An 11299-nucleotide genomic window follows, 5' to 3' on the forward strand; every position below is an offset into this window, starting at 1 on the left:
ACAAACTGCAGCCATTAAGCATTAAGGCCATGTACAGTGCATTGAATTGGTTTTCATTTTGAAGAAAGAAGGACCATTTACTCTGTCGGGCCAGGTGGCTGTAAACATGCCATAGATTCCCGATTAAGATAAAACTGGTTAACATTGGCATCAACTGTAAGATTGAGATTTTGCTAGCAATCAGGTGAGGTGAATCAAAGGTAGCATAAAAAACATGTTCCAGAATGTGTGAGTGGAGTGGTGATTGTCTGGAGTGTGAAAAAACACACTGGGCGACTTCTTCACAATTTACAGCAGCTATTGTGGGAAAAGTATTTACACAGTCACTGGTAAATTGCATTAGGCAGACCCAAATGCCTATGCCAACTGAAAACCCACATGCCTTGTGTAGTCTATCTATACAGTCCCTTTTGAAAGTATTGGAACGGCAAGGCCAATTCTATTGTTCCCTTTTAAAGGGAACTCAAAGCTGGGTAAGCTTCACGCTGTGGGAAGTGGACACAGTGTGAAGCTCACAAAATGTCTTGTTCCCTTCTCGGGGAACAGGGCTACATGCGTAACCCATACATTCCCTTTCAAAGGGAACTCAACATTGCATGAGCTTCACGATGTGGTTCTCCCTTCTGTCTCCTTTTCAGGAGGTGAAATGTTGCTCAACTGGGTCAAGGTCTCGTGATTGACTTGGCCAGTCTAAACCCTACCACTTCCACCTCTGATGAAGCCCTTTGCTGTGTTGGCAGTGCTTTGTCTTGCTGCATGATTAAGTTGCTCCCAATTGGATGTATTTCTCTTTGATGTATTCCATGCAAGCCCAAGCCATGACACTACTTCCATTATGCTTGACTGATGAGTTTCTATGTTTTGGATCATGAGCAGATCAATTCTTTCTCCACACTTTGGCCTTTCCACCAGTTTGATAGAAGTTAATCTTGGTTTCAGAACTTTTTTGGCTCATCTCTGTATTTCACTGTGAATTCCAATCTGGCCTTATGATTCTTACTACTCAGGAGTGGTTTGTATCTTGGGCTATAGCCTCTTTATTTCTGAACTTGGAGTCTTCTTTAAATGGTGGATTGTGTTACCTTCACCCCTGCACTGTTGAGGTTGTTGGTGATGTCACTAACTGTTGTTATTTTGGGTTTTTCTGTTCATCACCGTTTTTATGTGGTCATGAACTGCTGTTGTTTTCTTTTTCCAACCTGTTCCATGTCTGCCAGTGATTTCATTCTTTTTGCAGCTTAAAAATGGATGTAATTATGAGGAAATGGAAGCTGAAATTCTGATCTGGCATGTTATATTCATCTTTTGATCTCAAACCCAACTGTCTTCAATATATCGTGGAAACAATAGAATTATCCTTGCTTTCAATACTGTACAACAGATTAAAATAAATAAATAAACACACAAAAAAGATCATTTACAAACCCCATCCCACACCTTGATGTGTTTAGAAATGGAAGCCATTTTTACAAGAAATGACCCCTTAACTAATACTTTGTGTCTTATAATAGGGCACTCAGTCTTTTTGAGAAACAGTTTACCGAGTCCACCCTTCCTTGCAAAAAAATGCACCAGATCTATCAAATTGTTAGGGGATCTCCTGAGCACAGCCCTCCTTAAGTTATAACACACTTATGTGAGAGGATTTAGTTCTGGGCTGTGACTGAACCATGCCAAAATGTTCATCTTCTTCTTCTGAAGCAATTCCTTTCTGGCTTGAATTTGTGTCTAACAGAGGCCTGCATGCTTTGTGCCAAATCAGATTGATATTCTCTTTAAGCTGATACTTATTATTATTTGTGAGCCTATTCAGTATCAGGGAGTTCTGACCTGATATGTTACATCATTGGATAAGTGAATAGAATGTACACAGAATGTACATAAGGACCATTTAAACATACAATGAGCTATTGTCCTTCCGGAAATATCACTGTGGAGCACAATTTTCTCCACTTCTTGATGAGGGCCTTTATGGTGCTCCATGGTAAATCTATCCACCCATCCATTATCCATACCACTTATCTTACACAGGATCATGGGAAAGCCTGGAGCCTATCCCAGGGCACTTGGGGCACGGGGCAGGGGACACCCTGGAGAGGATGGCAACCCATCGCAGGGCACAATCGCACACACTCACACACTATGGACAATTTTGGGAATGTCAAGCCATGCATTTATAAATACAATGCATGTCTTTGAACTGGGGAGGAAACCAGAGTACCCAAAGGAAACCTGGAGAACATGCAAGCTCCATGTGGATAGGGCGGAGTGGAGATTCGAACCCCCAACCCCGGAGATATGAGGCAAACATGCTAATCACTATGGTACAGCTAATGTTTTGGAAGCTCTTTTGCACCCCTCTCATGAACAATAACTTTCAACAATGAAATCCAGTAAATGCTTTGTAAAGTCTTTGAGGACCATGACTTTAGCAGTTGGATGAAACCAAGGCGCTGTTAAAGGGACCCCCCCCCCAGGTGTGTGTGTGTGTGTGTGTGTGTGTGTGTGTGTGTGTGTCAGGCAGCAGCTCTGTGCAGGAGTTCTTCCTCGTCATGAAGTGCCAGTTCACCGATTTTGAATGGCGCACCATCACATCCGCGCAGTCCAACGGGGACCAGCCGCACCTCTTCTACAGACACTGGGCTCTGAAGGAAAGCTTCATCAAAGCAATCGGATCGGGGCTCGGCTTCAACCTGCAGAGGGCGGAGTTTCACATTTTGCCCAATCAAATGCAGGAGGGGCGTGTCTTCTGCCAGACCAAAATGCATCTCGACGAGGAGGAAGACGAGGACTGGACATTCGAGAAATGTTTGCTTGACGAGCATCATCACGTCGCCGTGGCGCTGGGAAAACCTGACGGCTCCGTGGCGAATGATGCTGGGAATCCCAGAGAGGCCGCGTCCATCGGGTTCACGGTCCTGAGCTTCAATGAGCTGATGGAGGAGGCCACACCCCTTTCAGATGAAGACCCCACCTACTGGGAGAGTTTTAGGAGGAAACCGGAGGTACCACTGCGGCAGAGTGAAGGATAGGAGGTGTATAAACTTTTGGGATAGATTCTGGATCCATCACAACCCTGACCAGGATAAACATGGATGAATAAATAAGTATGTGTGTGTGTGTGTGTGTGTGTGTGTGTGTGTGTGTGTGTGTAATAAACCAAGCTGTGGAGTACATAAATAAATAAATAAATAAATAAATAAATACAAAGGGAACCCTGACTATGAAGACTTTCATGGCTTATTAGATTAACACTGACATTAGTCATAAATGACATCAGTTTAAAAAAAATAATAATTTGAATTGTAGGCCACAATTGCTGTTTACGTAGTAATGCATTCTGGGTAGTGATGTCAAATGGTTGCAATGGTCTTGGTTCTTCAGCAACCCTACAATGATATAAACATTCCTTCCATTCAGCCTTTTCAATTTGAACCCGGGTTTAACATAAGTGAGGAGGCTAACATAGAAGACATTACTCAAAATGTATATCAAAATGAAGACAATCAGAGAGGCAAGGAGGCGAGAGTGGGGCAAAATCGATCGTGCCTGTGCAGCAACTGCACGTCTATGCCAACGGAGAGCAAGAGTGTTTGCTATAAAGAGCTCCACCTTCTGTCCAAGGCTGTTCAAGGTACACTTATGGATTAAACTATCATTTTATGATAAAATGTATTCTAATATCAATAATTTTAGATATTTTCAGCCATCGCCATCATATACTTTATCCTGTTAAAATGCTGCCGGCCCACCCTCGTGCTGTTGCTATGTTATGAGCAAACCTATGCTATGTGCACAGCCTCTGTGTGTACTTAGGTACTCATGTGATATACATTTGGAAAGCTAAGATTCTTGTGATTCGACTGATATAAACAGTTTCAAGATAAAATCACAACAGCAGCTACTGTCAGACAACCGACATACAAACAATCACTTATGAAACGGAGGCAACTCACCTATGAAGCCTCATAATAGTTCAGTGATCCATGACAAAAACAGTCTTGTTACACTGGCAAAGGTCCAAATAATCCAATAATTAAAAATATATATATATTTAGTCCACCTTTAAAAAGAGACCAAAACCAAGCATGTACTCCAAATGGATCAAGAACAGCTTTAATTTTACTTTGGGTATGCCTTGGATAGGCATTTTAGGCTAATTATACAGGAGCTTTACATTATGAGAATGTTTTGAAAAATGCACTAACAAGATGCAAGATGCTTACGGGTTTGAATATATTTACAGATATCCCCTGTATCATAGCACACAAGAACTTTGATGCAGTTTGCCTCAATCAAGATTTTTTATGGGCTGCCCTTGTCATCCTCCATGACCGGGAAAGTGCTGGCTTACCAAATCGGAATCAGTTCACCAATAGGCAAGTGAATATGCAAAATGCTACTTCCTGCTTCAATTCCACTATATTTCAGAGGGTAATATTGTGCTTTTTACTTCACTACATTTATCTGACAGCTGTAGTTACTAGTTACTTTATTGCATATTAGTATTTAAAAAAAAAAAACTATCATGACGCAATGAATTATATAAAATACAATTGTTATACAGTAAATTAGGCCACCTGCCAGTATATAAAATGAGTAAAATGAGCTCTACCTCAGTCAGCTACAATATTTATATGCTGCCTGGATGTTAATGCATCAGTAATAATAATTCAGTAGTATGCATTAGGAATTATTTTCCTGATGCGGGGGCTAGTAGCTAATTCTTTTTGTTTAATGGCCCTATGCTGGAGCACAACCATTTTACATCATCGACTCAGAGTGCATTGTGCATTGAATGTACTGGCGGCTTCCATAGGTTAAAATATGTATTAAACATTAAGGATTTTTAAAATAGTGAAAAAAATTAATTTGTTTCTAGCAATGTATTTTAGTAGGAGAGGGCAATTATTGTGTGTTACGGTCTCCAAGTCTTCATAGTCAGGGTTCCTTTTAAGAAAATCCTACAGAAACAGTTGATCTGCATTTGGGATTAATTTCCATAACAACTAATTTGAAGAAATAAAGAAGGCTGAGGACTAATCCCTGAGTAACAGGAACTGTGCTGGATTTGTGAAAATAATGCATGCTAATGAGATTGATCCACAAGTAGGCCATGATTGATGGATTCCAAGCAGATCAAGAAGAAGCAGAATGCTCGACAGGATGGAAGCATTCTCATCTGCACACTCATCGATTGATGGTGAATATATCTGAGTATCTTGATGAGTGTAAGAGTATGAATGAGTATCGAAGAAGACACAGGAAACAATTTCCATATCTTTCTACAAAAGGTACTGGGGCAAGACTGATACAAAGTATAGCTCACATCTCCAGAGTCCCTGGTTTGATCCTGAGCTCGGCTTTGGAGTTTCACGTGTTCTCTCGACGTCCATATGGGATTCCTGAGCATTCGTTGGTTTCCTCCCACTTCCAAATAAAACATGGCAGTAAAATTTCTTTCTTTCTTTCTTTCTTTCTTTCTTTCTTTCTAACATAAAAATGACAATAAAAATTAAGAACATTTGGAATTTCAAAATTCCATATTCATAGATTTCCCTTCCTTCCTTGTCCTTCATCCATTTTTCCTTCCTTTCTTCCTTCCTCTTTATTCCTTCCATGTCTTTCATCCATTTTCCTTCCTTCCTTCTGTCCTTCCTTCCTTCCCTGCCTTTCATCCATCTTCCCTTCCCTTCATCTTTCTTTCCTTCCTTCCTTCTCTTTCATCCATCTTTCTTTCCTTCCTTCCCTCCCTGTCTTTCCTTCCTTCTTTCTCTTTCATCCATCTTTCTTCCCTCTCTTCCTTCCCTCACTCCTTGTCTTCCCTTCCTTCCTTCTCTTTCATCCATCTTTCCTTGCTTCCTTCCTTTCTTGTCTTTCATCTATCTCTCCTTCCATCTTTCCTTCCTTCATTCCATAATTTCTTTCAGCCATCTTTCCTGCTTTCTCTTTCAACCATTTTCCTTCCTTCCCTCCCTCCCTGTCTTTCCTTCCTCCCTTGTCTTTCATCCATCTTTCTTTCCTTCTTTCCTTGTCTTTCACCCAACTTTCCTTCTTTCCATCAATCAACAAACAATCAACATTTATATCTAACATTTACAAACAACACAACCTTCCCTGAATTTCAATAAAATGTGACAGTTGGAAAAGCTTCGAATCGACTCCACCATGATCTTTTTTTTTTTTTTTTTACTAAGGTCGACTAAGATGTACTGCCTCTTCTGTATGCTAATTCAATGCCATTTCTTTTACTAGCTTTAAAAATGAAAAGATATTTCCAAAACAACAACAACAACAACAATTTTTTTAGGACTAATTATTTTTGACCTTAAAAAAAAAAAGACCATGATTCAGTGTCATTTTCTCTTGGCTGATCAAATGATCTGTTACCAAGAAACATACTTCTGCGTTCATGTATTTATTCTTTAAAAATATATATATATATATATATATATATATATATATATATATATATATATTGTCAGCTGCTAGTCATCAGTGAAAAGTGTAGTTAAACTGCGAGAGTTATGCGATATGTGCGTAAGCGTGATGCTTGCCCAGCAGATGGTCAATCCATGGAGATGGTCTGGATTGATTCATGTTTAAGACCCGAGGATCAGTGTTTCACCTCACTTTCATGATTTGGCCTTGAGCTCCTGTAAAACTTGCTGTTCTGGGAGTTCTTTTCTTTTTTTTTTTTGCCTAACACTAACTGTACATGTTTTAAATCAGGCCGCTTGCACAGGGAATACGCAGAGCCCCTTTAAGTTCCTTATTAGCAATCACATCACAGCGCCTGCAGGTTTTTTTTCTCCCCCAATGCTTACACTTGGAAAAACCAAATGAAGACATAGATGCTCACAGCCACTGTCCATCAGGAGAAAACAGAAAGCGCCCGAGAAAGTGCACGTATGTGGGAATTCAAATCATCATGGAGCTGTTTTATTCTCCTGAGAAAAGGCATGTAGTTCTCCCTCCCTCCCTCCCTCCCTTCCTCCCTTCTCTTCTCTTCTTGTTCCTCATGTTGGATAAAAATATAATATTTCCCCGTGCTACCTGCTGAGAGCGCCTTTGTTCAAAATGCAAATCCGGCTTTAAAGAAAGGAGTCGTCGGACGGTGGAAATTCAGGCCGAGACATTCTACACGTTCAAGCAGGACAGATGAAAGAGGAAAGTGGAAAAGCAGGCTTTTATAATTCAGACTTGCAGGGCCTGAAGAAGGTCCATTTAACATGAAGTGTGCTGTTATTCTTAAAAACAGTAAAGAAAAACAAACCTGAGTTTTATCTTTAGTATACACTAAACACCAAAAGAAAAGAATGACCAGGAGAGAGCTGGGGTTGGTGTGTGGTCCATCTTCTTCCATCTCTTGTCGAACTCCTCAGCCTCCACCATTACACGCTTATCTCCAGGCAGTATTATGTTGGATTATTTTCCTCGTTTCACTTCCTGGTAATCTTCCACATTCCGCAGAGCACCGCGTGCCATAAATGCTAATTATAAACCCCCTAAAACTAGCGCGCTAATCCCAGTCCTCTGCGCATACATTAGTGCTGTTAAACTCTTCAAAAATTACATTTGAATTTTAATTACTTAAAAGATTAAGTATTCAGAAGCATTCGAATATTAACGAGCTTATAATTAGTTATTACTTGTAGAGGGAAATTAGCGCTGTGTAGAAAATGTTTTTATAGCACAGAAAGCACACAAGATAAAATAATCTATATCCTTAAATTCTTTCTTTCCTTCTTTCTTTTTTTATATATATAACAAATTACAAAAAAATTAAGAGCATTTGGAATTTTAGAATTCCATATTCACATTGTTTTTCCTTCCTTCCTTCCTTCTTTGTCTCTCATACATTTTTCCTTCCCTCCCTGTCTTTCATCCATCTGTCCTTCCTTTTTTCCCTTCCTTCCTTCCTTCCTTCCTTTCCTGTCTTTCCATCCTGCCTTTCATCCATTCTTCCTTCCTTCCTTCCCTCTCTTTCATCCATCCATCCTTCTTTCCTTCCTTCCTTGTCTTTCATTTCTCTTCCTTTCTTCTTTTCTTTCTTTGTTGTTATTTGTGTAACTCTTAGTTTATATATGTACACATTAGTAGTGGAGCAGTGAAGCTGCTATTGACAGCTATAGTGTACATGTTTGTAGAAGAGATGGGATTGGGACAGTGATGGTTGTGTGGGATGTTAATAAGTCTTTACTTTTCATGTTTAATATGCAGTCCAGATGCTCAGTTTTTGGAGCGTGACTCGTTGACTTCATGCCTCTCAGGGCTAAATTATAGCACGTAGCACTTGGCTAACTGCGCGTGCTGCGGGGACGCAGCCAGTTGCTTGAGTCCGCCAAGTCCCTTATTTTTTTAATGCAGGAAACGAGTCCCTTTTGAAAAGTCGCCCTCTTCCACTTCCAGTCAATTTCAGCACAAAGCTCTTCACGCTCAGCTTCCCAAACATTTTTGGACAAGTTCAGTAGCTTCATGGCTCAGCGCTAACAAATTCAGACAAGTTTGCCTTGGCCGGTGTAGTAAAAAGGACAGCGCAGAGGGAGAGAGGTGGTTATTACGATCCATAAAAGTCACCTTTCTCAGCGCCGCTGGGAAAATAAACGGGAGGAGGTCCTCATGTGTAGCCGAGCTCCAAGATGACGGGGCCAATGAACCCGAGCAGATGGCTAACAGAAGAAGAAGGTGTAAATTAATTGGGTGAGATGGAAGCAGAAGCTCAGGCTCTTGACGTGCCCCTTTAAAGTCACCTCCTCCTTCATGTTTATGGATTTTACATATTGCATATGCGGAAAGATTTGTTTAAGAAGGAGACATTTTAGCAGATATTTTAAAATTGGATGTGTCATATCATTGGAGCGCTCAACATGATACCATTCAAAGTCACCTCCATATATAGGAGAAGAAGACTAGACAGGAAGTGGACTTACTGAGATCTAATTCAATTCACAGCAATTGCTGTTTTTCTTTTTTTTTTTTACCAAAATCTAGCACTCAGTGCATGCAAGTAAAAAGTTCCAGCAACAGAAAGGCAGGAGATGTTCATACACACACACACACACACACACACACACACACACACACACACACACACACACGAAGAGTGCAAAAATGAAGATGCTGTAGCAGTGTAATTATCACTAGGATGTCAAGAGAGAAAGAGGAAACAAGAGAAGGAAGGAAAAAGGAAGCAGGAAATAGAAAGTCGTTGAGATAATGATGTGGAAAATTAAGGACAAAAACTCTGTGCCAGAACTGTTTTCTCACCTTTTCCATCTTTCATCCCTCCATCTCAGATCTTTCTTTCTTTCTTTCTTCCATTCATCCATCCATCAATTATTTTTTCTATCTGTGCAATATTTGTTTATTTATTTATTTATTTTATCTCTGATTCATTTATTTCCTTCTTGTCCCTCATCCCTCTTTCTTTCTTCCATCCATCCATCAATTTATTTTTTCTTGTGTCTCCTGCATTATTTAATTATTTTCTTTTTTATTTCTTGTACCCCTGCTTCATTTATTTCCTTCTTTTTCCCTCAATCTCATGTTCTTTCTTTATTTATTTCTTTCTTCCTTTATTTCCCGCCTTCCTTTGTCTTTATTTTATCCATCAATCCCATTTTTTGTCTTTATCTAGGCATCATTTCTTTGTTTCTATTTCTCTTTCTTTGCTACATCTATGCATCTTTTCTTTCATGTACTTTCTCCTATGGTTTTATATATATATAATATGCAATCAAAATTATTCAACCCCCGTTGCAAATCAGCGAAGAAGTCCTGTTTCTACAGGGCCATCAAAGTCACCTGACTTGAACCCCATAGAAAATCTCTGGTGGGATTTGAAGAAGGCGGTTGCAGAACGCACACCCAAGAATATTACTGAACTGGAGGCCATTGCTCATGAGGAATGGGCTAAGATTCCTCAGGAACGCTGCCAGAAGCTATGCATCTAGTTTGCAGCAGCTCATAAAAGGGTGCTCTACTAAGTACTAAAGATGCTTGCCATGAAGGGGTTGAATAATTTTGAGACTGGAGAAGTGATTATAAGTTACATTTTTAGTTGAATTTGGGGAAACCATTTGAAGAATTTGTTGTGTTGAACTATTTCAATTGCTTTTGTTTGATTTGTTCATTGCAAACAGCTCAACGTAAATTTTGACAATAAACCTGATTTGCAATGGGGGTTGAATCATTTTGATTGCAATTGTGTGTGTGTGTGTGTGTGTGTGTGTGTGTGTGTGTGTGTGTGTGTGGTTTCCCTCTCCTCAGCATCCTTTCTTTTTCTCATATCCTTTGAACTCAAAACTATTTTTGAAAACATATCTAAAAACAATTCAGCAAAATGACATTCTTTTCCGATTTTCCTTCTTTTTTTAGGGCAATGTTGAATGTTTATTTGATGAAAACTCCACAAGAGTACTCAGAAATGAGAGAGGAAAAACCCCAAGGAAACAAACAACCACAAAAAAAACCTCAAGTTCTATATTGTATTAGCCCTTGATTTACAAGCACAACTGTTTTTAGCTCCTGCTGAGGTGAGGAGAAATGAATTTATTTCACGAGGGTTCTGAATCTAAGCATATATTGTGAAAAGCACTAAATTACACATGAAGTGGGCTCGGCTTAATATACACACAAATTCATAACAAAGGATTCTCATAAAATGTCAACCTTCATGCACTGTTAATATAAACTCAAGGACACACACACACACACACACACACACATTCCTAACATTATCTGCCCACAATACCCCTTCATGAAAAAGTCAAAATTCTTTCTGCAAATTTATTAGAGTTATTAAACAGGTTTCTCTTACATATCTGTCTGGCTTCATTCATCCTTCTCTTAATTCTGACCAGTCTCCATGTCACTGCTGCTGAAGAGTATCTTCACAGCATGATGCTGACATCACCATGCTTCACTGTAAGAATAGTAGTAGCCAGTTGATGAGCAGTACTTGCTTTTTTGCCAGATACTGTATACTGCTTGGGGTTCCACTCCAAGAGATCAATCTCATCAGAGAATCTTTTAAGTGACTGCCATATGCCTTTTAGTTAGGAATGGCTTCCATCTGGCCACTTTAGCATAAAGGCCTGATTGATAAAGTATTTCTGAGATGGCTGTCCATTCAGCAGGTTCTCCTATTTCTGTGGAGGACTTCTAAAGCTCTGTTAGAGTGACCATTGAGTTGGGTTCTTGGTCACCACAGCCCAGTTCCTGAATTGCTGAGGGCCTGAGTCAAGGATCTGAATACTTATCTAAATGACATTTTATTTTTTGATTAAAAGAAAAA

General features: G+C 39.6%; 1 protein-coding gene across 1 annotated transcript; it reads left to right on the forward strand.

Moving 5' to 3' along the window:
- Positions 1-2309: 2309 nt before the first annotated feature.
- Positions 2310-3702, forward strand: LOC128602376 (L-aminoadipate-semialdehyde dehydrogenase-phosphopantetheinyl transferase-like). Its single transcript, XM_053616134.1, has 2 exons — positions 2310-2324; positions 2433-3702. The coding sequence occupies exons 1-2, from the start codon at positions 2310-2312 to the stop codon at positions 3030-3032; spliced, it is 615 nt and encodes a 204-aa protein (XP_053472109.1). The 3' UTR covers positions 3033-3702.
- Positions 3703-11299: the final 7597 nt, after the last annotated feature.

Source organism: Ictalurus furcatus, chromosome 26 (assembly GCF_023375685.1).
Source record: "Ictalurus furcatus strain D&B chromosome 26, Billie_1.0, whole genome shotgun sequence".
In the NCBI taxonomy this organism is placed as follows: Eukaryota; Metazoa; Chordata; class Actinopteri; order Siluriformes; family Ictaluridae; genus Ictalurus; species Ictalurus furcatus.